General features: G+C 43.8%; 1 protein-coding gene and 1 long non-coding RNA gene across 2 annotated transcripts in view; one reads left to right on the top strand and one right to left on the bottom strand.

Annotated features, from left to right (window-relative positions):
• Positions 1 to 27975, top strand: part of TYRO3 (TYRO3 protein tyrosine kinase) — an 87163-nt gene that overhangs the window by 41217 nt on the left and 17971 nt on the right. The window contains exons 8-15 of the mRNA XM_075614303.1: positions 3553 to 3695; positions 6706 to 6850; positions 11840 to 11969; positions 13306 to 13406; positions 15781 to 15876; positions 16603 to 16683; positions 17654 to 17746; positions 19310 to 19431. Of these exons, the coding sequence (XP_075470418.1) occupies positions 3553 to 3695; positions 6706 to 6850; positions 11840 to 11969; positions 13306 to 13406; positions 15781 to 15876; positions 16603 to 16683; positions 17654 to 17746; positions 19310 to 19431 (911 nt within the window). The remainder of the gene's footprint in view (positions 1 to 3552; positions 3696 to 6705; positions 6851 to 11839; positions 11970 to 13305; positions 13407 to 15780; positions 15877 to 16602; positions 16684 to 17653; positions 17747 to 19309; positions 19432 to 27975) is intronic.
• LOC142502794 (uncharacterized) lies at positions 17274 to 20197 on the bottom strand. The gene is made up of 3 exons (XR_012803852.1): positions 20137 to 20197; positions 19395 to 19538; positions 17274 to 17732 (listed from the first exon to the last, which is right to left on the bottom strand). It is a non-coding gene; the product is annotated as an uncharacterized LOC142502794 (long non-coding RNA).

Genomic DNA, 27975 nt, shown 5'->3' on the forward strand with positions numbered 1-27975 from the left:
TCGCTTTCCCCATCTGTTTGCCAAGCTGGCCTGGGAGGCATTTATGATGTTTCCGATGTATGGCCATTTTTTTTTTTTTTACTTTTTTATTAAAAAAAATTTAGGGATAGGGGGGAATGAAGAAAATAAAAAATGGGCGGGAGGGAAGGGTACATTGGTCATTTTTGCTGCCATTACTGCTTCTGTACTTTTTATTTAAAAAAAAAAAAAAAAAAACTATAATGCCAAATAAAAAACCATTAGATCAAGAGGTCAATTTTGGCCTGGCTATGTCCAATATCTGTATAACTGGGCAGCTCCACTAAATCTGCCCACATCATCTCCAACAGTGTTTGCTAAGAGTCCGGGTATGTGTCTTCTTCATCCAGGAGACAAATGGAGCTCTCGTAGAAATAGTAGGTGCTTCAATGGGTACAGGACCAAAACCGATATACATTATAACCTGCGAAATAGATACGTTTGGAGAGTATGCAAGTCTGTATCAGCAGCCAGGTGCCTTTAATACAAGAGACCTTCCCAAGTCCCACTGTGAAATACTTTCTCAAAAATCCTCCTTGTCCTTTAAACGTTCCTTTAAAATAGACATAACACCTGGAGAGCTTCCACACTGGGATGAACAGCAAATGGGATCAGACCTTTACAATCACTTTGCAGATGGGGGATTTGCAACGCATTACACCTGTACCTGCACAGGGCGCTGGACCACATTGCAGAACAATGGGCAAACATTTCAATACGTGCTGTTTGTTTTCATTGGAAAGATACAGCGCATGTAAAGCTGGGTCTCCAGTGTCCATGGGAGCGTCTATTTGAGTTTTAAACTTGGGCAGTAGCCGTACAGAACAGTGCATTGTGTTAAAGACCCTCTAACAATGAAGGGTTAACACCGTGTTCCCCAACCAGGTGATTTAAGGTGACCGGGAGGACATGCACATTGGGAGATGTACCGAGAGGTATAGCATCACAAAACGACAGGCGAGTCAGACGGGCAGTTCTAAAGGGAGCGTTTTTCTGACATCAGTAACCTTATTTAATATATTATCCGAAGTGGAATATACTGGGGGGGCTCCAAATGAAAAATAATTATTTTTAGGGGATTTAAAAGATTGGTAAAGACATTAGGTGTAAAGCATCTCTAAGGGAAGGAACCGACCTCTGTATGTATAGAAATCCTATGTACATGTTATTGTATAATGATACAATTCCTATTTGTGGGCAATTTTTATTTTTTATTTTTTTTATTTGCCATCAGATATGAAATGCTGCTTAAATCGTCTCGCCCCCCCCCCCCCCCCCTCTGCTTTTTTGGCACTGAATATATAATTCCAATTTCTCGGTCTTTCCGAATTCTTAACTCCTTGTTAGGAGAATGCCCCATTGTCAATATTCTGTGGCTTAATTATTCAATTTATGCTGCAATTCATCGAGTGTATCACAGTTCCCTTTCAGTGACAGTTTTGGTTATGTCACAAGCAAGTGATTGTCACAGCCATTGTCACAGCCATTGTAGAACGCAGCGAACTGGACAAGTCCTTTTAGAAACTGAAATTTTTGTTCTCAACACATTTCACGTTGGCAGAAGAGATGGAAAGACCTAGAAAACACACTTCATTTAGTTTCTACTTATTGGGTTATTTCCAGTAATATGGTGTGAACAGAAAAAGGAGTTCTTGAGCGGGGACTGTTCATCCAAATTTAATGAGCAATTGCTATCTTAATATTTACTTTTCTGTTTAAACTCTAAAGGGGCTTGTAATTTATTCGAGGATATCAGCATTGATTAACTTTTCTGTGTGTTAGTCAGGGGTTCTATCGTCTCAGCACATATGTTAGTAGTTTTATCAATTACATCCATGAAGAACTGCTCTCCTGGACCAATAAAAATATGCCCAGAGCTCTACATCCAATGTAAGAACTATATGTTGCAAATGATGCAATGTGTTGTAATGTGCTCACAAGGGATGTTTGTATTTGTTATACACTGTACGGCGGAGGAATTTTGTCACTTTGTTTACCCACCATACTTATTTAATGTGCGGGTGAAACCTATCCGAGCTTCACCTTCCAACGCCAGTATAACCGTCCTGGCACTGATGAGACCAAAAAGGTAGAAGTAGCTGTCTGTGAGTAGGGTTACTGGCTCTGCACTTCTTATACTTAGGCGGCACTGAAAAGCTGTGTAATGCGGCAGGCAGAAGCTTATAGGGTCCCAAGTTCAAGTGGATAATATGATCAGAAGGACAAAAAAACGGAGCGCTACATCCAGTGCTGGAAAGCCAGTAAATAACAACAAGAGTGCGATCCCACAATGAAAACTGAAGCTTATTTAATGGATCAAAAAATACAAACAAAACACCAACGCGTTTCGGACTATAAAAAGCCCTTTATTGAACAACCCTTAGCCAATGCATGCTGCTTTAGACACAGCTTTTAAGACGGGCTTGGGAGATGCAAAGCCAGTAAACCCACTCACAGACATGTTTCAACCTTGATGGGTATAATCAGTGTGAGGTTGGTTGCTGGCATTTGCTGGTTTGAGATTAAGAGTAGGTAATCACCAAACTTATTAAGGTTATGGTGGGTAAAAAAAGTGACAAAAACCCTCCACAGTAAAGCATATAGCAACTGTAAATATTACTGTATATATGTATAATATTTTTTTAATTTTTTTAATTTATCTCAATGTATAATTGTCCTATGAAATGTTCATTGAGATTTAAATATTGCTGGCAAGTCTAATGTGCAAGTTTTAAAACTCAAAGCTGCAGTTCAAGCTGCCGTTTAAAAAAAGAAATAAAAAATTCAATATGTGCATGAATACAATCTGCACACTGACAAGTGATTATCTAAATTGCCGATCGATCGGCAAAGATTCGGCTCGGGGGTTCTTGAAATCACTGTTAGGGCTGCAGAAGAGTACCCAAGATGCAAAGTTCTGTGTGAACGATCATGTGTGCTAGAGAGAGGGCAGGGCTCGAGCCAAAGCTTATCTCAGAAGAGCAAGGGGATGTGACTTTGTAAATGGTTACTATAGAAACAAAAATGCTTGTTACATTAGAATACATTAAAAATGTCTTTCAAAATTGCTGTAGCAGTTTTTTTGTGTGGAAAAAAAAAACAAGTATTTTCTATACTCGGTATAGAACTGATTTATTAAAAAAAACACATGTAGGATATTGCTTGAAGTTCAGCTTTAAGCAGTTGCTAGTGGACAATAACAGTAGATGCGCCACAACAGGTGGTATTCTCTCTCTTCTGTTATAATGAACCATTGTAAGCCAATATCAAAAGTGGGCAAAGTGGCATAAAAAACGTGGCATGGTGCCCGATTTAAAAAAAAAAAAAAAAAAAAAACAAGCTCTTCAGTTATATTTTAGAAATATTTTATTGTAAAATAGAATATTTTTATTTCTAAAATGCACCAAATACAAATATGGGATTATGTTTGTAAATAAACAAAAATTAAAGTAGTGGTACTCTATACCCCCTAATACCATGTAAACTCTGACCACTGATTGCCACTGACAGGCCTGCTGTGTATTTTGTCCTCAGTGCCTCCACTTGCCCCACAGAACATCCACATGATCAGGACGGACTCTGGCTTGGTGCTGGAATGGGAAGAGTTGGCAGGAGCTCTGGAAAACTACAGCCTGCTGGGATACAAAGTGCAGTGGGCACAAGATAATATGACACAGGTAAATCAAGTGGCCAATTCCAGATCACAGAACCTCTTGTTCTCTCGCCAAGAGGCTCTCAGCATGTTTGCCTCTGGCTGCAAAGGAAAAAAACACAGCAGCATTACTAGTTGACATCGCTGTTCACTGCTTCTTTTAAATAGCACTAATATTATCCCATGATTACATATCTTTTTAATACATTTATGGGGACCAAAAACGGTCTCGCTTTCTTGACTCGCTACTAGCTGTACTCCATTTCTGAAGCAACAGATGCCAGACCGGTATTGGGCAGCCGTTTCTCTCTGTAGCTGGGTAGTTCGGAGAGTTGAGCTCCAGAGGTTGAGGCCAATGTGAAAAATGTCTGGCGTAAGAAAGCAGTTGTTGGGTAGGAGACCATCCTCTTGAGCAGAGAAGATGAGCAGGTACATTGGGACTGATCAGACCTGAGGTATAAAGAGGCACAGCAGAGAATAAACGCTTGAAAGTGAGGAGCGTTTTTTTAGGGAACATCACTTTTTTTTAATATGAAGATGGCACAGGAAGAATGGTCAGAAGCAGAGACAGGAGGAGTAAGTGTATTTATTCTAGCAATTCTTATTGCACACTTCCTGTATACATCCATTGCAGCCACACATCCCTCTTGCATACACGTTATATTATATTGTGGTTCTGTACTTCTGCCATACCCAATGAAAGACCCTGAGAGAGGTTGGAAAGCTTGTAACTTGGTGGTTCTAGAAAAGGTTTAATACCCAATACTCCCTCTCCCTCCTTTGTTACTTATTCTAGCTGAAGAATATTGAACAGTTTCTGGGGCATAGTTACTAAGCATTGCTGCTGGAGGAGACTCCTTCCAGCACCGCGTAATGTCACTGTGAGACCCTTGCAAGTGAATGGACTGTCTGGTGTATTCAGGCATGGAAGGTGTCCTATGCAGTCATTTGACTTGGTAAATATTGCCCTGGATGACCCATTCCCTTGGATGGGGCCGTACGGTGGCTTCCAGTCTTACCAAGTAAAGATGGCCCAATATTGAAACGAGCTGTGTGCCAGGGAGGTTAAAATTGTGAGGGGAAGAGGATATGGATTAGTTAAAAGCAGTATGGTGAAAGGAAAAGGCAGATCTTAACCATGCTCGGGTGGAATAAATAAGAATATTTACCAATCGTGCGGATGGGAGTAAAGGGAGGAGTCCAACACGATGCACAAGAAACGTGCTTGAGAGACTGAATATGTGGTTTTGCTACTGACTGTGACAGACGACAGGGAATAGGACATGGCTTTGTAGGAGTGCGTATTCTTGTACAATAGGAAGAATGTACACACATAGTTTACTATTTGTATAGCGCCATTGATGTACATAGTGCTTTGCCGCAATAATACACATGACATAATGGGAATAAACGTGGTAAACATTATGAAAAGGAGTCCCTGCCCTGAAAAGCTTGCAATCTAATTGGTAAAACATACTGGACACCTAACAAGCTCCTATTGAACCCCCAAAATAACCACAACATATATATAAGCTTATGAGTGTCACAGAGGAGTGCTACTGAGCATGGCAATATATATTTAAAACCAGAGACAGAACATAAAACACAGACAGAGCTCAGTTTTAGCACATCCAGTGAAACTCATACACGGTACAGTGCCTAAATATATATGTATAAATATCTATTAAGTAAAATGGTCTTTTAGTTTGACATTTTTGGACAAAATTGTTTTAAGACTCTGAGCCAACTGCACGGCAGACCACAATTCAGGGGTCCCTAACGCTAATATAAATTCTTAATAACCTGTGTAATAACAGGAAGAATGATTTATAGTAAATCTGTCAATATTAGTTGCAAAGTTCTAAGTCTGATTGAAGCTAATCTAATTGGTAAGTAGGAAGAATTTAGAGACTGAAGGGGGGTGTTATAAGTGCGTCTGCAAGGGGTCATGGTCAATGCATATGAGATGTTTAGTACTAGCAGAGGGAGTTGACCAAAAGCCTCATTAGAGACGTGTGTGTTAAGATGGGCCTTAAAGGTGGAGAGACCCCCACTCCTTCACCCCAGGGCGAGGAGTGTGGGAGGAAGTAACGCCACCATAAGAGAGGGCAGCTTCCAGTGCACGGTCAGATTTAAAGAGCAAAGTCACAGCTATAATGAAAAGGAGCGAGAGAAAAAGCGGTCCTGTACATTGACAGCGGTGCGCAAACTGGGGGGCGCGAGATTGAGTGCGGGGGGGGCGCGGGGTTTACAGAGGCCCCGCGCGCTTCCCGAAGGCACTTAAATTAAGTGCCGGGGGAGCTGCAGTGCCTCTGTAAACCTAACTTACCTTGGCTCCGGCGGCTTCTCACACGTGTCGCCATGGCAACGCGGCATCAAATGACGCCGCAAGGTCATGTGACACCACGTTGCTATGGCAACGTGATGTCATGACGCGGGGTGAGGGCGGGCGGGCGCAGAGGTGAGGGGACCGCCGGCAGGGGGGGCACAGGGGAAAAAGTTTGCGCCCCCCTGCTGTACAAATAGAAAGTTGTTAGACAGGGAGCGGGCATTCTGAAGGGCACAGGAGAAGGTGTGAGGGGAGGCAGGTGGACAAGGGATGTTTCTTGAAGGAGAGGGATGGCATTGAGAAGGATGTAAGGAACATAAGAGGAGAGAAGGATATGCACAGTAATGCAGCGGGCATAGTGAATGAGAATCGTTAAAATAGAAATGAGGGGGTGAGAAACACACAAGCAGATGTTAAGACTTGTGGTTCAGAGAGTGAATAAAGCAAGAGGAGCCTTCTTGCAGAACAAGCTGTGCCTGGAACAGAATGGGGGGATCGGAAGGTGTCGCAAGTTATATTGGTGTCATTGTAACTTGATGCACTCCTGATTTTATTATGTGTGCACATATATCTCCATTTGTCCAGGAAGGGGTGGCTTAGTGTCTACCTTTTTTAATATGCCTATTTCTATATATTTTTTTTATTAGGGACCTGATGACCGACTGATTATATTTATTTTCCCCCATCTGAACCCCTTTATTTTCAGGGGGAAGTGTTTGTGCAAGGAAACCAAGCCAACCTGACTGCTTGGGACCCGCAGAAGGATCTGACGGTGAGAGTTTGCATAGCAAATTCTGCTGGCTGTGGACCTTGGAGCGACTTTCTCCTTGTAGCCCCCAAGGAAGAAGCAGGTGAGTAACCCCATTGTCACATTGTTCCATTGATTCCTGGTGGAACATTTAAGCTTACTTCTCCTATTGGTTTACTGAAGTCACTGGTCTCTAGATGAAGTATAATTAAATATCAAGGTTGATTAATTTGGAACCACAGTTACTTTATGCAGAGATCTTTTGTAAAGTGTGCATTGTGATTGGCTTAGATCTTTGCCAGATGGAAACTCATCCCTATGAAAACCACTCCATGCTCATTCCATTCGTCCATTTCTCCCGGAACGTTCATCTGAATGCCAATCTAAGACTTCTTCCTAGTACTGAGGTTTAGTGGTACCTTCCCTTTGTGTGATAAAAGGGAGTCTCGGCTAGAGACAACGAGAAGATCTGTGCACTCCTCACATAAAGAACGGTGGTGAGATGCCCTTCATATTGCATACAACAGAAGGGACACAAACGCTGGTCCATGAAATCAATATCTAAAAGTAACGACAATTTTACAGTATGTCATTGATTCATTTGGACTAACAAATTAGATTAAAAGATAAAATTAGATTATCGATCTATGGTATTCTCTTGTCTTTTAAGTGAAATCGGTAATGCAGAAGAAAGCTTAAATCCACGAAAGCATGTTGCACCGTGTAATAATACGAAGTATCTAATCTTCTAATCCCAGTCATGCATTTGTCATGTCCTAATTTTTCTTGATATATGGATGAGGTTGGAGTTAATTATCTCGTCTAGCTTATAATAAAGTGGCTACAATAACTTTTGGGAAACTCCTTTAAAATAGTTTTACTGTATGTCTCCATCCTATGCAGAGACAACGCTGTAGACAGCTAGAAATAAGTATACTAGTATCCTTTAACACAGACTGAAAAGGAGATGCGTCTGACGCTAGTACCAACACAAAGCTATGGACACCAGTGTAGGGTCGTTCCCCAGCGAATGTTTCTTTTTATAAGCAAAACTATTAGGCCAATTTATTATCTACCTAAAATTAGACTCCTAAATTAGATTTTCTTTGCGATGGGAAGCTAGAGTTCTAGATCGGGACAAACGCAAACGGATACCCGCTCTACCTAGAGTGACCGTAGGTCATGAACAAGCAGGTGCACTAGGGTGAACATGAAAAGTCCAGACGGAGCGAAGAAGTCCCTGCATCCTGCCCTTAATGCTTGTATACTAATAAACGTGTGGATAGAATGATCATAACCCCACCACCACTGGGACAAGCTGTCCGGGCTATCCCAGCACGTTTAATTGTCTGACATAGTGTCCTATTCACACGTTTATTAGTATACAAGCATTGCGGGTGTGATGCAGGGACTTTCCGGTCGCGACTTCTTTCATGTTTATCTGTAAAACATCAATTGAATTAGTCACACATCATGTTAATCGTCTGTAGAGAACCACCTACGGAAAACCTGATGGAGAGTCTTGTTCCTGACGCCTTCCGCACTTTGCCGCTGCTGCACCTTCTTTTCATTTCTACAAGGGTTTTACGTGGATTACGTGGCATAAAACCTCACATCAACAATTGGCTCTATGGATAGCTCCTTTTTGTATATTCTAAGACATGCAGGTCCTCCGGTGTATAACAAATTGTTTATGTCGACCGGTCAGTGTTTCGGTTCCTTGTTTGGAACATATCAGTCCAAATGCAGAACCAAAATGTAGACGTTTGAAAATAAACTTCTTGTACGCTAGGGCGGGTGGGTTAACTCCAGTCCTCAAGCCCCCCCCCCTCCCCCCCCGGATCCCACCCAACAGGTCAGGTTATCGGGATATCCCTGCTTCAGCACAGGTGGCAAAGACAGCCTCTGAGCCACCTGTGCTGAAGCAGGGACTGATTGAGCCACCTATGCTGAAGCTGGGCCATCCCAAAAACCTGACCTGTTGGGAGGGCGTGAGGACTGGAGTTGAGCGCCCCTGTGTTGGGGTATCTGCATTTCTTGCTGTATTCTATAGATCAGGGGTAGCCAACTCCAGTCCTTATGGGCCACCACCAGGTCAGGTTTTCAGGATATCCCTGCTTCAGCACAGGTGGCTCAGTCGAAAAGCTGAGCCACTGATTGAGCCACCTGTGCTGAAGCAGGGATATCCTTGAACACCTGACCTGGTGGTGACCCTTGAGGGCTGGCGGTGGCCACCTCTGCTATAAATGTTATCTGTAACAAGCAAGCATATAAAAGCACGTGTGCTATTTGTGTATTTCATTGTGCTCCTTACCAATTCTGTATTCATTCCAACTGAACTGTGTGGCTTTAGTGACCCCATTTTTATTGGTCCCACACATTTGAGGATGAAGGTACCTCCTTCACTGGTCGAAGGACTTTCAAAGCAATGGTCCCTGTGACAAGGAAACGGTTAAGTGATTTCAGTACTGAATTCTCCTGAAAAGAAAGCCCACTAATGGAAAGCTATTCATAGTTAGCCGCTAATAGTTCAATTACTCTTAAGCTTAAGACAAATGAGTTGTGATTTTTCCTCCCGGTAAATTCCATACTGCGTAGCGGGCGTTCATTTCAATTAGGAAATTGCCTGATGGGTTTTGCAAAAATAACTCCGTGGCTATCTGGGGGCCTTTTTACTTTCTCTGCGCCCCAATTGGCGGAAGGTTTGTATCAGCATTGTCTCGCGGTGCTGACCGAATATATATGCACCTGCAGGTTCTGATTCTGGGATTCTAGGGTTGCTTACACAGAATTGGGAGTGGGAAATAGAGAATTCGTTTTTGCTGCGAATATGGCATTTTATTTAGCGAGTGTGGATATTTGGGAATTCAGGAAAAGAAAAAAAGAAAAGTTTGCTTCGCCTGACTTAACGAAAGTATGCAATTCCACATTTTGGTCACGAAGATTTGCTTCAAAGTTTTAAACTTCATCCAGAACCTGAAATGTAGGTGAGGGAAAGAGGTTTCTCTCCGTGTGGGTATATAAAGGTGTGTTTGGGTGGTATATAAGCAACATGAGACTCTAGTAAAATAGGACTCTCTCATCCTCTACTCCTTCCAACCCCCCCAATCACTTTCCCCCTCCCCTCTTCTTTCTCCTCCCCCCACCTCCACCTCCCCTCCTCTGTAGCAAAACCTATATTTCAGGTTCTGGACAAAGTTTAAACGTTCCTGGAAGTGAATCCTAGTGGGGAAAGGTGGAAATAGGACTCTTTCTTTCTCTACTCCTTCCAACCCCCCCATCTCTTCTCCCCCCACCCCATCTCTTCTCCCCCCACCCCATCTCTTCTCCCCCCACCCCATCTCTTCTCCCCCCACCCCATCTCTTCTCCCCCCACCCCATCTCTTCTCCCCCCACCCCATCTCTTCTCCCCCCACCCCATCTCTTCTCCCCCCACCCCATCTCTTCTCCCCCCACCCCATCTCTTTCCCCCTCCCCCTAATCGCAAAATATTCAAACTACATTTTCACGGGTTTACGCAGAAATGGAGAAAGATGCGTGAGAATTGGTAGGCGGAATTTTAACATTCATCCATCTCTAGTGGGACATTGCTGCATTTCCCAAATTCTGCCTGCTGATTCCTCCCTGCACGCCTTTTTCCTAGTGTTCTCGCCTCAAAGCTAAAGTCTGGATCTTTCCCCCACCACCCAATGTCTTTGGCAAATTTCTCCCCCCCCCCCCCCACCCCCAAAATCCATCAGCTTTCCTCGCATCTCATGTCTCTATCTCCCAAGATGAGAGACAACCGGTAGAAAAGAATAGCCTACAATTCCCAAGATGCATTGCAAGAGGCAGGAATGGAATGTACAGCAGTAGTGACGATGTGTGTTTATAGAGCGTCTTGCCTGTTCGTGCATCCAAAAAAGGATCGGTCTGAACCGTGGTCCCTTTGCTTACACAGGCTTGGCATAACTTTAATAACTGCCTTGCATGCAAATCATGGGCAGTATTGGTCCTGCAATTGGTAGTATCATTTCTGTATATCTAATTAAAGAGGCAATCCAGGCCATTTTTTTTCTTATTGTAGCAGGGGGTCTCTGGAGCTGAAGCCCATTAATTTCAGCTCTGGGGACCCCTGCTTCCGGAGATACTTACCTCCATAGTGGGTGCCAGTAGCCACTCCAGGGTTCACTATATGGCTGCTTTTCAGAGCTCCCAAGCACTGCGGGTCAATAGTTAAGCAACAACGTCATCTGCTGCATCTTCCTATTGGCCCATGTGACCAGGGGCTTTAAACTCCAGGAGATACTGGCGCCCCCTTCAGAGATAAGTAGCTATGCAAGCAGGCGGTCCCCGGAGCTGAAATGAATGGGCTCAGCGCCGGAGACCCCCTGCTTACAAACCCCTTTTTTTCCCATGTTTAGAAGTTGATTAAGATTTCGTGACATTTATGTCTGAATATGTAGCCACCAAAAGCATGTTATCAGATATCAGAGAGCACCTATTACATACTGATTTTATTATGATCTAGTCATTGGCTCATGAATGGAAAGAATATTATGCCCATTCTAAAGTCACATTCAACAGCGCTCAATTCTACGGCGTGTTTTTTTTGTAGAAAATCCCAATGATAAACATTTAAAGAGCTCCTGCTAAAATATGTTTACATCGTTATTTCTCCAAAACGACTGGAATATTTCACAATGACGTATGTATGTGATCAGGGTTAAAATACAGGAAGTAACAGCAGATTGTAGAAAATTAAATCTTGTTTTTTGTGTGTGCGCGCGAGGGAAATTGCTCCAGTACCTCAATAGTGGTATGAATCAGGTAATTATAAGGCTAAAGCCTAAGAATGTGGGGTCATGAACAACTCCTCTTAATTCCCCTTACCTTCAGGTCTTCCTCACTTATCCAATGCAGTTTAAATTGCCTACGCTACCTCCCCTCCTCCTCCAGCACCTACAGTATCATTGGGATGGGCACTCCATTAGTACTTGGGCCTGCTCCATTACCAGGGATAGGCTAGGCTAATGCTTTTTATGTACAAACTATTCATAAAACGGCTGCTGTGTTGGGTCTGTAAGATGTATTTCTGTTTTGTTTTTTTTAGGCAGGCAGAGGCACCCTCATACCAGGATGTCCTGGGTCCCCATGGTTTTGGGCATTCTCACTGCCCTGGTTACAGTAGTTGCTGTGACGCTCATATTTCTCCGGAAGAGAAGGAAAGAAACTCGCTTCGGGTAGGACCACTTTTTCATATAAAATCTTTTCAGCAGCATTCACGTGCAAGCGAACGGAATACAAATAAACTAAAGGTGCTTCCTTCATATGTAACAGTGAGGGGTTCCATTGTAGTGTTTAATAGCTTTTTTTTAAATGTTGAGCTCTCATTGGATACAAGATAAAACATATCATTATTATCACATAAATATGTAATATGACATTCACCAAAAAAGGGAGGGAAGGAAAGAGTAGTCAGAATGGGGGGAGGGGGAGAAGCCAACTCTACATCTACCTCCAGCACTTACAAACCCTAGTGTAGGTGTTATGCTGCAGGCATTATTACCCATCCCAGACACCTCTTGGATCAGGAGTGAGGCCAACTTCAGTCCTCAAGGGCCACCAACAGGCCAGCTTTTAGGGATATCCCTGCTTCAGCACAGGTGGCCCAGTCAGTCAGAATGATTGAGCCACCAGTGCTGACGCAGGGATATTCCTAAAAGCTGACCTGTTGGTGGCCCTTGAGGACGGGAGTTGGCCGCTCCTGTCTAAGATGATGGCGCGTACCAATCGGTGTATTGAAATGGATCTATTGGGGCTCTTTGAAAAATATCAGACAAACATTTCGCCTATTGTTGCACTTTCTGACGAATGTTGCTTGGACGGGAACCAATTTCTGACATTGCACCAAATCGCTAATTTCCCACGGCTGTAAATATCACTTGTATTCCTACAGCTGCAGTCACACAAGTGAACACATCGCGTTTAACGGTTTCCATGTTTGTGATCGGTGGCATTTTGTGCACATTTGGAAGTGTCACTCTGTTGACATTTACAATGGGAACTCGGAAGGGGATTGTTATTCCTGTTTTGCTCTGCCGCAGTAATAACGTAATCTGACTTCTGCATTCAGAAGACAAGCTAGGGAAGGGGACGAGATCTCTCCCACATAAGGGCAGCATGTCCCATGTTAATCTCATGATTACAATGATTACAAAGATCTCCAGGATAGACTTTAGAAAAGGTTGGTAAATGACCTGCCCCCTGCCGCCTTTGGAGTGCTCTATGCTATTGTGCTCAGCTACCCTTTCATTTCAATGTAACTATTGCTTTGTGCACAACTTGCGTCCTGGTTGGCTTTGGTATTTGGAATGGACGTGTTGAACCTGCCCCCCATCATCACACCCTCGATTATTAATACAGTGTTTAAGAGTATTATGTCGCGCTCTCATTTAAAGCGAAAACTCCACTAGATTGATTTGAGTTTTATCTTATTAATATAGCACGTGAGTCCTAGTACAGGATCACCCGTCATTTTATTCATATAGTATTTACTCCCGCTTCCTTTTCTCCCAGGCAAATATTTGGCTCTGTGCTGGGCAGAGGAGGACCTGTGATCCAGTTCACTACTGCCAGGTCTTTTAACAGGAGGGGACCTGAGATGATGGAGGCAACATGTAAGTCACAGGATGGTCTGTTACTGTATGCTGGATGTCTTTCATACAGGGACTATATACGGGGGACCTCATCGTGAGTACCAGGGAGCAGCAGGGACACTTTTGTACACATTTGGTAGTCTAGAAGTGTTGCTACCGGCACCTGCACAGAGCTACAGAATACACGGCTACAAAACGAAGAAGGTCTTCGTAGCTGGCTGCTCGCCCTACATTACACCAGCTCTCATACGCTCTAGTGAGATGGCTACCATATATATAACTCGGACTGTCTGAACTGGTCCGTGATGATCGCTTGCTTGCCATCTGTCAGACCAGGACTTTGAGCCAGTTATTGGTGATCATAGTTCCACAGTTACATAGTAGATGAGGTTAAAAAAAGACGTACGTCCATCAAGTTCAGCCTATGCTAAATTTAGACAAACTTAGACAAAATCAGTGTTGGGTCTTCCTGTTACTTAGTAAATATTAAAGCCAAAGTACTTCATGTTCTATGCTCTGCTATTAACATTTGCCTCATACTGGCAGGTTCATGGTAACATTGCTTTTCAATTTTCCATCCAAAAGCCTAACACAAGCTGCTTTTGTTAGTGACTCTTCACTACTTGATGGATGCTGCTGGTAGACATGAAATAGGAAAGGTCCAGGCACTCGGTCTTCAGTATAACAGGTTTAATTCAGCAAGAAAATCCAACGTTTCGACTCCCACGCAGTCTTTATCAAGGTGAGAGGTAAAGACTGCGTGGCAGTCGAACCGTTGGATTTTCTTGCTGAATTAAACCTGTTATCCTGAAGACCAAGTACCTGGACCTTTTGTATTTCATGTGTACCTCTGGGGACGTTGCAGGACTGTCCCTCTTGGCCCGTGGACACCGGCAGGTGATATCTGATTCTAACAGAGCTTTGTGTGCCAGACCATCTCTTTACATTGGATGCTGCTGGTAGCCCAGAGTTGCAGTTATCAGGGTTATTATTTTAGTAGATTCACACTGGTGCTCATTTATAATGGGCCAGAAAAATAGGGTCCTGCCTGGCCTTTTACAGGCTGAAGTGCTAGCAAGTGATAGCTATGCAGTGCAAAACCCTGCAAACTGCTGTATAGTTTGTGTTTAGGGTGAAACAATAAGGGTGTTTTATTAAAATAAAATCAATAAAACAAATTATATATATATATATATATATATATATATATATATATATATATATATATATATATATATATATATATATATATATATATATATATATATAAACAAACAAACATCACAGCTTGCACTCAATGTACTTGTTCATATAGACAGGTGCTAGTCTCAAATAATAGAACAACATTACCATTCTCTCGTCCGGTAAAGAAAGACTGCACTCGGTTCAATAATAATGAAAATCTGTATTGGGCACCCCCCTTGAGAAAGGTCCTATTCCAGGACCGAAACGTCGGATTGGGTGATTTATCATTTCTATTCAGATGCCCAATACAGATTTTCATGATTACTGAACCGAGTGCAGTCTTTCTTTACCGGACGAGAGAATGGTAATGTTGTTTTTTTATTTATTTATATATATATATATATATATATATTTATTTATTTATTTATTTATTTGGGTGCCTGAGGCACAGGAAGATAAAGTGACCTACTCAAGGTCACCAGGAGTTGACACTGCGATTTGAACCAGGCTCCCCTTGTTCAAAGTCAATGTCGTTGTTTTCAGAGTCAGCACCTTCACTCACTGAGCCACACGGTCAGGACGCTGTAAGACACACTACCACTCATTATTATTTCGTGTTTAGTGCAAACAATGTAGATGGTGCTCTTACAGCAGGGGTGGGCAACGCCAGTCAAGACCCCCTAACAGGTCAGGTCAATAATAGCTCAAAGACTGTGCTGAAGCAGGGATATCCTTAAAACCTGACCTTTGGGGGGGGGGGGGGGGGTCTTGAGGACTGGAGTTGAGCGCCCCTGCTCTTCAGGCATATAGACAATATTACTGTACATTGTCTTTAGGATAATTTGGCTCCATATACCAAGGGGCAAGAACACCAGATATCAAAGTAAAGACAGTGAGCAGTAAATCTGCCTGAAAACCACACAATCCAAGTAGCCTGTACAGAACTGGAATAAACAGGGGTGCATTAGGGATCGTGGTGCCTGGGCAAATATAGAGTAGTGAGATAACGGTGTGGTGCTTAGTGTTTCCATACTATGAAACAAGCAGTGCGTGGGTTAGCAGCGTTAATGCATGTGTAATTACACCGTTAATGCATGTGTAATTACACCGTTAATGCATGTGTAATTACACCGTTAATTCATGTGTAATTACACCGTTAATTCATGTGTAATTACACAGTTAATGCATGTGTAATGTTCTGCATTTCCAGTGGACAGTATCGGGATCAGTGACGATCTTAAATCCAAACTGAAAGACGTGCTCATTCAGCAGCAGCAGTTCACACTGGGACGGACGCTGGGGAAAGGTAAGTCCTGCTCAGAAAGTGAGAGCATCTGCATGTTTCCTCAGGATTTACAGCAAGCAACGGCTTGCAGAACATGGCCGGGCCTTTAATAGAGGGGTCGGGATGTTGGAGAGGGTCAGAGGGGTTCTCCGCTACCCATGAGAGATGCCTGGTGGCTTGCATGGGAAATGAGTGGTTCTTGTGCGGAAGCCATTGTGGTTCTTGTGCGGAAGATATCTGGGACCCGCAGGCCTGTGTGAAGTTTGGCACATGTTGCCTTGCACATAGGGTTACCAGGTGTCCAGTATTGAACCAGACTGTCATGTATTTGGACACTGTTCAGCAAAAAAATTAGGGGTAATACTGGACGTGTGTGTGTGTGTGTGTGTGTGTATACTGGTATTACCTCTCTGGACACGTATGTGTCCAGTATTACCTCCTTGGACATAGTGACCTGACCGGCTTGGGGGGCCACCGGATTTCCCAGAGCAGGGAGGAAACCGGGTTGTTTCTAGGGTGATGGGCAGCTTCCTCCATCCTGATTGACTGCTGCTGGGTAATGCAACCTATGAGGAGGAGGTGTCAAGAGCCTGGGGGTGGGGCCAAGGAGAGGATGAAACAGCATGGAGAGGTGAGGTGTGTATTTGTGTCTCACCTTTCACCATTATGTCCAGTATTTTTGGCAACCATACTTGCACAGAGCTTTTCTACTTCCTTATTTCTGCCCCTGATCTGTTTCCACCCCAGGGGAGTTTGGCTCCGTCCGAGAAGCTCAGCTAAAGCTGGAAGACAGCTCCTTTCAGAAGGTGGCTGTGAAGATGCTAAAGGGTAAGTGAAATTCCAAAGGGAGGGGAAACCATTTCAGGCGAGGAGAACACAACATAGACAAACAATTTCTTCAATGTGCCGGTCTCTTCTAAGAAAGAGATACTGATGAAAGGTCCATATGGGACCTGAAACGTGGTCTTTCCCCTGTTCTTGGCTCTCACATTAAATGGAGAACTTCATTATGAACTTGTGAGTAGAGCATGACTTTGTATCTCTGTCCCAGAGGAGACCTGCACTTTGAGGAAATTGTTTGAAGGGTAAGTGAGAAATAAGATAATAAATAAAAACATCCTATAAAATTCAGGTCAAGATGTGTATTTTTACTTCACTACTATAAAGACCATTAGTAGGTCGGATTTGTGTCCATTTAAGCTGTTGTAAATTCACTCCCCACATTACTGGCTTCTTTATTGGTTTTTACAAATAAAAATACCACCCTGTGAGCACATCCACGCTTCTCAGACAGGTCTGCAACCCTGCCTTGTCCCCATTATCTCCTAACATACAGTGCTTCCACTGCAGCTAGGGATTCTGGGAAATGACATGCAAACGAGCACACAGTGTTACCTTTTGCTTCAAATCTATTTTAATATGGAGCCCTGTAAGCTGTTGCTTGCCAGATTTACAAAGTTTATAGTCTGGGTTAAAGAAAGAAGGGCTGGACAATTTGATAGGCACAAAACCAGCTTTTATTATTTGAAGGCTCTATTTACTGTGCCTGAAAACGGTGCACTGCCATGCGCACGATTTCTTAATACTGTTTTAGGCATAAAGGTCAGGTGCATGACGGTCATTTAATTCTCTCCCTTCAGCGGAAGTCTGCAGTAGATTGCTGGCATCTCATAAGAGAGTGCTTGTTAATGATCCCCAAAGACCAGTACAGCTGTAAAGAGCCACCAGATTCTGATTGTCACAGTGAGTTCCTTCACATCTCCTGCTGCTTCTAACAGTTTGGGGGTTTTTTTCCCAGCGGAAATTTTCTGCTGCAGCGATATTGAAGAGTTCCTGAGAGAAGCGGCCTTCATGAAGGAGTTTGACCATCCAAATGTCTGCAAATTGATAGGTAAAAATAAAACCTGTGTGTTTGCTTCTCTACCAGATCCAGCATTTTTTGTTAAAAATGTTCATATTTTAGGATATGTTTAAAAACATTAGAATATTTCACCGAAAAGCACTGCTCAAATAATGCATAGTTATTTTGTTCAAGTTAGCCTAAAAATGCTCATATCTTACCAAAGAAAGACTACTATAAAATTTACAATAGCTGCCATTTCCAAGAGGCCTCGAAAAGTGTGTGTGTCTATCTATCTCTATATCTATCTCTATATAAAACAAAACTAATGGAAAACTTCTTAAATAAAAATGCCGTCCTGATTTCCAATTGAAAAGTCCATTTGTAAACTATTAATACTTTTTAGACTAGATTTACTGGATCACATGGTGTTTTTATGTAAATTGAAAATGGACGGGATTATTACCACATTTTAAATAGGCAATCACTTTGTAAATAGCTCAGGATATCTATAAATATACAACACGCACTTTGAAAAGTGATATGAAATGTTACCTACTATGTATCAATAACTTACTTTAATTTGCCTAGTTAAATGACAGCTGTGTTGTAGGCAGAGGTGTAACTACATTTTTGGGGGGGTAACCAATTACAATTTGCGTTTCATGGGGGGCATTGGAATAGGGGGGCGTTTGTCAAGCAAGTGTTTCCTTCATTCTCGGCCCGGCCTGTCCTTATCAGAGATTCAATAAAGATGAGGGGGGAGAGAGAGAGGGCTTTGCCTGTGCAAACTCTTGTTGAACACACAGTGACATCAGGCAAAAAAAGAGCAGCGGAAGAGAAACCCCCCCCCCACCCACTCCCACCCCCACAAGGCCGCTGTCGGGGGGTGTTGCTGTGAGTACTGGCCTGGCTGAAGAAGATCAGATGTCTATACTCTGCTGGACTCCTGATGGAGCTCCCCACGCCACTCAACGAGCCCCCCCCCCCCCTCCCCGCGCAATGATTAGGCTTGAATGCCCGCCTTCTTCAATCCTGGAAGTGGGCCTGCTTTCCCTCACCTCCCTCCCCCTCCTTTTCCCCCTCTCCCTCTTCCCCCTCCTTTTCCCCCTCTCCCTCTTCCCCCTCCTTTTCCCTCTCTTCCCCCTCCTTTTCCCCCTCCTCCTCCTTTTCCCCCTCTCCCTCTCTTCCTCCCTTCCCCCTCTCCCCCCCTCCCCCCAGTCTCGGATTGCCATGTTTACAGACATAACATTTAAAAAAAAATTACAAATAGTTATTGGCATCAGGTTTTGGTAAAAAATGAATCAGTCGCCCAGATGTAACCCCTTAAACAGGTCACTGGCATTAGTTCACTTTGGGCCTAGGAGTATTGGCGCTTTAACTGTGTAGGAGGTCCTCTCCTAACTTGTCAAGCCCAGCACAGTAAATAAGCATTGGTTGAGTGTGCACATTCTCCCAGTGCATGGATGGAAGGGAAGTCACTATGTTGATGTGTAATGCTCGCTTCACTATATACTGATAGTAAGTCTGCTCTTTTATTGCATAAAGATGGCAGGTAAGTGGCTGCTGATGTGTTTCGCCGGCCTCAAAACTGCATCTTTCTCTCAATCACAGGCGTGAGTTTGAGAAGTCGTACCAAGGGCAGGCTTCCTGTCCCCATGGTGATTCTGCCATTCATGAAGCATGGAGACGTACACACCTTCATGCTTATGTCCCGCATTGGAGAAGACCCAATTGTAAGTGTTTCTTCAGTGAGTTGAAGCGTGGTCTGTATACAGTAGGGTTTTTCACAGCACCTGCGTTCTGTGTCCTTCATCTGTCTTTCTGGAACCTCCCTACTGTACTAAATTAAATTAACATCATATTTATTTTGTTACATTGTGATTCACTTCTTCTTTACTGCACTATTTTTTTGTTTCGATCTCCCCCTTACAATTAGCTAGTTGATAAGATGTCCCTTTCCTGGTTTTATGTAAGTTGACCATTGGGGTCAAGATGGTGAAAGGAAAGTTGCAGTAAGTCCTGTTTTACATTGGTAAACCCCCAGATCTGCTCACTCCTAAATGTGTATAGATGATCTGTCAGCTTTATATAATCAGGACAGACCGACATAGGGACAGATTCACTTGGGTCCATTGCAGGGTATTGTACCCTGATCCGATGTTAACTGCCATTCAAGTTGATGACCAATAATGCTTGATCAAGGTGCGATACCCAGCATCGGACCTGGGTCAATCCCGGCGGTCATTTTATTCAGGTGATCTCTTGGTAAACAATCGGTGACCTGCAGTCCTGGATTGTATAGGGCAGCGGTGCGCAAAGTGGGGGTCGCGCCACTCGCTGCGGGGAGCGCGGGGTTTACAGAAGCCCCCTCACACTTCCCGAATGCATTTAAATTAATGCCGGGGGAGCTGCAGGGCCTCTGTGAAACTTCTACTTACCTTGTTTCAGACGCACCGGGTCACGCGTCGCCATGGCAACGTGTCGTCAAATGCCGTCACGGGGTCATGTGACGCCGCGTGGCAACGTGACGTCATGACGCCAGGATGTCTGAAAAAAGGTAAGCAGGGGGGTGCGAGGAGAGGGTGGCGCAGGGAAAAAAGATTGCACTCCCTTGGTATAGGGGGTTTTGGGGAATGGAAATGAGCACGTGGAGTGTCACTGTTGGCTTCCTGAATCTCTCTGTTTGGCTTCAGCTCATTACACATTCTGCCTGTTTAACCTCTAAGCGGGTCTGTCCAATCACGGACAGGGATGTAGAGATAATCAGTCTGCACTTGATCCATAGAATCACTGCATTATTTATTTCAGTTTTATGTATGCACTAACCATGCATGCAGACACTTTTTATATTACAAGGGACTGATAGACAAAGACCTTAAATATAAACATTTACATATGGAATATTGGGCCCTTTGTCCAGAAGAGCTTCCATTGTAATTGTAAACTGGATAGTAAGTTGCAAAGCTTGTTATTAGAGTCCTTGAAAGCTAGAAAGTGTCACATACAGCTGCAGCAGCCGTTATTCAAACAAATCACGCGTTGTGGACATCGGAATATTGAAGTCATGACGCGGGATGTATATGCGAGTGCAGAAAATGGCATTTTAGAATTCTGTTTTTTGTTTTTTAAACACCTTAAATTGGCACTGTACTGTACACATTGATTGCAATTCATTAATTCCATTGCACCCAAAGAAACAGAATCCATGAAATTCAACAAAGGAATCGCGATAAGCGCGGGTGCCTGGGGCGATTGGCTGCGTTCATGCTGCGTGGAGTACAGCAGAGCACACGAAATCGGCGCCGTGATTTGTTTGAATAACGGCCGCTGCAGCTGTATAGCCGCTTCCCTGCTCTCAGCTACAATCTGTTCTGTTTCCAGTGTTGCGCTGTTTATTGAGGAGGCTGGATGGAGCTGTACTTTTTCTTTCTGAATGGAGTCTCTGTAAAGCTTCTTATCTGCATGTTGCTCCTAGTGGAGCGTTTCCACCGAGAGACGCTCGCTCGTGTCGGCCCTTCTGCCAAATCTCCAGCACGGCAGTGTAACAAAAGACCTTCCTTCCTGAGCCAGCACACAGACCTCAGAGAGAGTGACTCACTCGCACGTATACAGGCCAAGAAGCATATCCACCTCAACAGCTGCCCTCCAAGAGAGAAGACCAAAACACAGTGGTGCTGGACGCTAACCGCAGGGTGCGTTGCTGGCCTGCTGCAGCACGACTAGAGATGAGCGGGGAATTCTATTGGCTTCTGCATTTGTACTTGCAAAGCTTCAACCTGATCAAGATCTTTATCGTGCAGATGCGTCCATTACCTGCTCCCAGGGGCAGCCCGGTTATGTATTCTGTGCTTTCAGTTGCCTGATAACAAGGCTTCTCTTATTGTGCTGCTAACCTGCATGGTCAGATTGTGTCTTCCTTTAACCTTGCTGATTGACCTTGAAAGCAGGGCTGGGCAATTCACTGTTCTCAAGGGCCAGCAACAGGTCAGGTTTTCAGGATATCCCTGCTTCAGCACAGGTGGCTTAATCAGAATGGTTGAGCCACTGATTGAGCCACCTGTGCTGAAGCAGAGAGATCCTGAAACCTGGCCTGTTGGTGGCCCTTGAACTGTGAGTTGGCCCCCACCTGCATTAAAGGGCCAATCCCTCCTATGACCAAGGTGAGCTAACGCCACTGACCTGTTTAACCCTTTGGGTTCCCCTTGACATAGTCGCTGCATGATGGGGACCGGCACTCCAGCGCCCCATGATTTAGTGACTACGTCATACCCAGGAGGATGTTGGATCAGCTTCTGCCATCGAATGGAGCGCAGAAGGTGATCACATGGACGCAACTGAATGCAGTCGCGTGACCGCGCTGTACCATAGGGGTACCGCAACCTCTCGAGCATTGAAAGGGTTAAGCGATCTCATCTCATTAATCCCCGGTTTAGAAACGCCACGTTGGATGTTCTCATTGTTAATTTGTTTAGGGTAACTAGGTCATTTAATGTTTTTCTTTAAACCTAATCATTTTTTACACCAAAGTATGTTTTGTGGCCTGGTACATGGGTTAGTACCGTGAAAGCAGCAATACTGTATCACCTCCCCCCTTACCAAAAAAAAATATTTTCTTATTTTTATATGTAAAGCATGTGACAATGTATACTTCTTCATTCTGTCCGCCTTCTAACTTTGCAGTCTGTGACATGCTGCTGCAGCGATGTAACACATTATTGTTACCGCTTTCAGAGTAATAGACAGTCTGCTGTTTGGAACACAGCAACAGAACTGTTGGTGATACTTTGTTGCCAAAGGGCAGAGCTAAAAAAGATGTGTCAGAGCCTGTTTCAAAAGAGGAAGTGGATATGACTTTCTAAATTGTTGCTGTAGCAACCAAAGGAGGATCAGTACATAAAACATTTTATAAATAATGCCATTTTTTATGAGGGAGTAATACATGCTCGTTTTAAAGAATGTCCTGGGCACAGAGTTGTAACAATACATGGTTACATTAAATGAACAGAGGTTATACAGTCAATTCACAAACATTTTATGGACAAATTAGAGTTGGAAAAAAGTACAGGGGATTAAAGAGCTGGTGAGTTTCAGATTGAAATAGAGAAGCTTTAACATCACCAAATGGCTCACACTTTTAGCTGCGCCAAAGGGCGTCCGCTTTTTGGGGCGACGCAGTTGTAGACTGAAGGGGTTCAGATTGAATGCAGCTGTGGTTTCAAAGTCCTTTGTCCTCCTGGGTCATTAACATTCCAGAGGTTGGGGCTGAGGAAACACAGCAGTAAGCAAACGCAGATGTTAACCCTTTGCACGCTGGTTCTGTGCAGAGGGGAGCAGCTCTTGGGGAGCCCCATCAGGCGTACGCCTTTGGGGGCGGTGCAGATGTAGACTGAAGGGTATAGGATTTTTCACGTTTTGCCCAAACCTCCGCTATAAAGCAAAATCACGAACGGCGTGTTTCCTACCATTACAACATGCATAGATGAGAGATGCTCCAATCCATGAGCATACTCTATTTCAGGTTCCTCAAAGCTCAATTCCCAATGACCACTAACGGGCTAAGATTTCAGGGCAATTCATACCTAAGCAAGTTGCCTTACTGATAATTAGAGCCTAATAATTGATTGCGTTAATTGAAGAAAACGTGACGGTCATTATTTTAGTTGAACTATTTTTCAGTCCATTAGAAGTGCCAGAAAGGGGCTTATGTATCTATCTCTTCTGGATGCAGAAGACCACTTGTTTAAAACAGCACCAGAATTAACTGATAAAAAAAACCCCATTGATATCTATGTGGTTTGTTTTGTAGACCTGAAAACATCGTGTTACATTCTGATCTTCCTTTAACAAATATAACCATGCTTAAATCCAATCTTGGGAGGCTTTTGTTATTTTGTTTCAGGGAGTGTTTGTCAAAGAAGTGTTTCCTTTAGCCTACTGTACGTTACACCCTGTTCTTATCCGAGAGCCATTAAAGATAAGGGCCTATAAAAATTGTTGTTGAGTACAGGGACATCAGATACAAGTGAGCCAACACTCGCCAGCAGAAACCCCTCTCAGCTCCGCCCACCGCGTTTATAAACCGCGTTTATAAACAATGTTTAAAAAAAATGAAACACAATATTCGTGAAATACTCATTGATGTAAGATTTTGCACTCTGGCAGTGAACCAGTTAACGGGGTAATTCATAAAGCAGACAAAACAATATATAAACAACTTTGAAAAAGGATATTACCCACAAAGTGAAAAATGTTCTTCTTTGCTTTTTAAGAATAATGAATGTGGGTCCTTCCGTGGCTTCTGATGGCATCATGTCCCTATTACAAACATGTAAAATAATGACTGTATATGTTTATATAGCGCCATTTATGTACATGGCGCTTCACAGCTGTGATACACGGAACATAATAATATAACGCATAATAATGGAAAGACGCGCTTCTGACATAAGTAACATTAGGAAAAGGAGCCTGTGCCCCGAAGAGCTCACCGTACAGAACTGCGGGTCCGAAGAGCTCACCGTACAGAACTGCGGGTCCGAAGAGCTCACCGTACAGAACTGCGGGTCTGAAGAGCTCACCGTACAGAACTGCGGGTCTGAAGAGCTCACCGTACAGAACTGCGGGTCTGAAGAGCTCACCGTACAGAACTGCGGGTCTGAAGAGCTCACCGTACAGAACTCTGGGTCCAAAGAGCTCACTGTACAGAACTGCGGGTCCGAAGAGCTCACTGTACAGAACTGCTGGTCCAAAGAGCTCACTGTACAGAACTGCTGGTCCAAAGAGCTCACTGTACAGAACTCCGGGTCCAAAGAGCTCACTGTACAGAACTGCGGGTCCAAAGAGCTCACTGTACAGAACTGCGGGTCCAAAGAGCTCACTGTACAGGACTGCGGGTCCGAAGAGCTCTCTGTACAGAACTGCTGGTCCAAAGAGCTCACTGTACAGAACTCCGGGTCCAAAGAGCTCACTGTACAGAACTGCAGGTCCAAAGAGCTCACTGTACAGAACTGCAGGTCCTAAGAGCTCACTGTACAGAACTGCGGGTCCAAAGAGCTCACTGTACAGAACTGCGGGTCCGAAGAGCTCACTGTACAGAACTGCGGGTCCGAAGAGCTCACTTTACAGAACTGCGGGTCCGAAGAGCTCACTGTACAGAACTGCTGGTCCAAAGAGCTCACTGTACAGAACTCCGGGTCCGAAGAGCTCACTGTACAGAACTGCGGGTCCGAAGAGCTCACTGTACAGAACTGCGTGTTTGAAGAAACAAACCGTTTCACTTATTTGAGGGGCAAGCAACATATTTGTGGCAGCAAACGAGTTAAAATACTTCTCTAGGGTTTTTTTTTGTGTTGCAATGGTTCACTTTGGTCCTAGGTGGAACTGCACCTTTAACCTTTTAATGCCAGAGGGACTTGGATTGTGTTAGAAATCCTTCTGGCAGCCAAAAGGTTAAAGGATTTGAAACTGTAATTTAAAGCCTGGAGAGCTACATAAATCCTCACGTTTAGTGTCCACATATTTGGCATTCCCTCACCTGGGGGACCTCCTGCGGCCCAACTAAAGTATGTGTACTTGGAAAACTCGCCCTGTTGTGCTCCCCCCAGTGCAGTCTCCAAAGCACCAAAAAAATGGGGACAAAAAATGGAACGAGGACTCGCCCGTGTAGCCAACGCAATAAGTACATAAGCAATGAAAACGGGATTCCTCAAGAACAATACAAAGTACAGCTCTACTTACACCAGTCTTTTGCAGTAATTTCCATTTATTAAGGAACAGTGGAGAGTGCAACGTTTCCGGTCCAACATGGACCCGTCATCTACTCCGGTCGAACACGGACCAGTCATCTCCAGTCCAACATGGACCCGTCATCTCCTCCGGTCCAACGTGGACCTGTCATCTCGGTGCTCTCCTAGACCTTCATTTAAACCTCATTGACATTCCTAGGAGCTTTCTCCCGTTCGCCTCCCAGATACAATTAATCAAATGCATTTATCGAGAGCCGGAGTGGGAGCCGGAGTTCCTGGGAGAGAAAGATCTGACCTTGCTGCTGTTATTAAACATGTTCAATCATAGCAGAAACAGTTGTAGTAAAGAACGAGGACAATGAAGAAAGGCAGCCCTGTCTCCCACAGGCTGTCTGCCTCTACAACATCAGCGTTGAACCCTTTATTAATGCATTGCAGGCCCTGCCGGCAGTGAATGTGTTAAAGGATGCAGTGCTCCGTAGGATCAAGATGGTCCAAGAACAGTTACCACGAGGAGTTAATCAGAAAGGGAAAATAGTACTTTTATTGCTACCCCTTTTTAAACTACAGGCATTCAGATTCCTGGTGTGGACGTGCAAATACGCACAATGCGTATACAAAGCTCCGCTCACGTTCACTACCGTGTGCTGGTGAAAATATGAGTCCCATTAAATTGCATGCGTGTTCTCCGCACACGGAACAGCGGCCTCTGAATCAGAACAGCTTTACTTCTCAAACCTGGTTGAGCTGTAAACTAACATCCGATTAGAAGTAACACATAATTAAATTCCAACGGGTTTTGGCTCCGATGTGCAGAGCCGGAGGTACAAATGCTGGAGAACTGTGAAAGGACTTGTAAATTGGCCAACTTCTTCGTGGTGGAACAGAACTCGTTTACAAGCTCTGCATGATTGTCGCGCTGCTGCCTGGGGCTTGTTTTCAGTAACTCCACGTTACAGTATTTCACATGGTCTCGGGCACCTTGGGTGTTTTTTCTGACAGAGCTTAGATGGTCTTGAATATACCAAATAAATATGTATTTTCCCAGGATCACTCATTTCACAAGTTATTAATAATTCTAGGATTCCATATAACACCGGCCTGTTCAGATGAAAACCATATAACTTGGCAAAGCTAATCGGGTAACAATATATACACAGCCAGTAGTAGCCCATCAGTAAGTTTCTTACGGTTGAGATAGCACCAGGTGAGATCAATCAATATAAATGATAATAAAGCCGCAATGCCCCCTATAAAACACAAGTATCAAATCGTCTGTCCTATCAGGGGCATCAATGCACTCATCCCCCCAATCTGGGGGACACTGGGCAGCCCCGGTGTAATTCACCCCGTGTACAAATCATGCCTGCTCGCGGGGGAAAATTAAAAGACTACCGGTAACTTTGGGCCCCCGAACTCCTGCAAACAAAATAATTGCATTTCCAACAAAATATCCCCCCTAAAACTGACCCACAAGAAATCCCGCAGTTCTAGGGCGAAGGGAACATGAAAACAGAAAAAAGCAGGGGTCACTTTACTTTCCACATGTATTATCCCTTATGGAGCTACCAGGGACCCCATGGGTTCAGGGGTAACCAGAGGGCTTAACCTTTATTGTATAGCCTGGTTACCCCTCTACCGTCACACTATTTAAGTATGTCTCATACATTAAAAAGGAATTGTCATGTACGGCACACCTGTGAGCACGTGACCTGTATATGGGACACGGGTTAATACACAGCTACCTGGCTGTCCCACTTGTCACCTTCCGCAAAGGTCCCTTAAATGAACAGTATCTCCCCTCAATCCGTCCCAATATACCGCCTGTCATGAACAGCACACCTGTGAGCACGTGGATTATATACGCAACCAGGGGTAATACACGCGACTAAACTGGCCAAGTCCTCGCCTTTCTCCTGCACAAGGTATTGTAAATGAGTACATTTTTATCCTTACTCGGTTGCAATCTAATCCACCTCCACCAAAAGATAAATGCAGACAAAATATGTATCAGCCAAGGTCTAAGGTCCCTGTTTATTAAAGACAAACTATTCACTAAATAGACAAAAATCTGTTGTAGCAAAATGTGTCTGAAATTGTACTTTACCCTCTACAGAGCGTGCAAGCGTTTCATTCAGAGCCCAAAGCATTACTTATTAAAGTTTTGCTTTAATACTAAAAAAATATACAGTGCTGAGGTTACAGAAAAAGAAAAGATTCTTACAAGAACATACCGTTACAATAAATGCAGACAGTTGCAGCAAAATAAAAGAGGATAAACAAAATCTAATTTACGCTATCCTCTAACATTAATCAGATCTTTTCCCAAAGGGCCTTGAGTGGAAATTGAGATTTACCCTGCCCCAGCATGGACACTCCCGTCGCAGAAATCTCATTTTCATAATACTTTGGGGAGACTTCTGGTGGTTTCAACGTGAAAAAAACTAGTACATATGCCCGTACCCCTGTCATCAATCAGGGACTGGGTGACATTTTTACCATTTAAAAGATGAAAGAGAAACATTTTCTTGT

Source organism: Ascaphus truei, chromosome 9 (genome assembly GCF_040206685.1).
Source record: "Ascaphus truei isolate aAscTru1 chromosome 9, aAscTru1.hap1, whole genome shotgun sequence".
Taxonomy (NCBI): domain Eukaryota; kingdom Metazoa; phylum Chordata; class Amphibia; order Anura; family Ascaphidae; genus Ascaphus; species Ascaphus truei.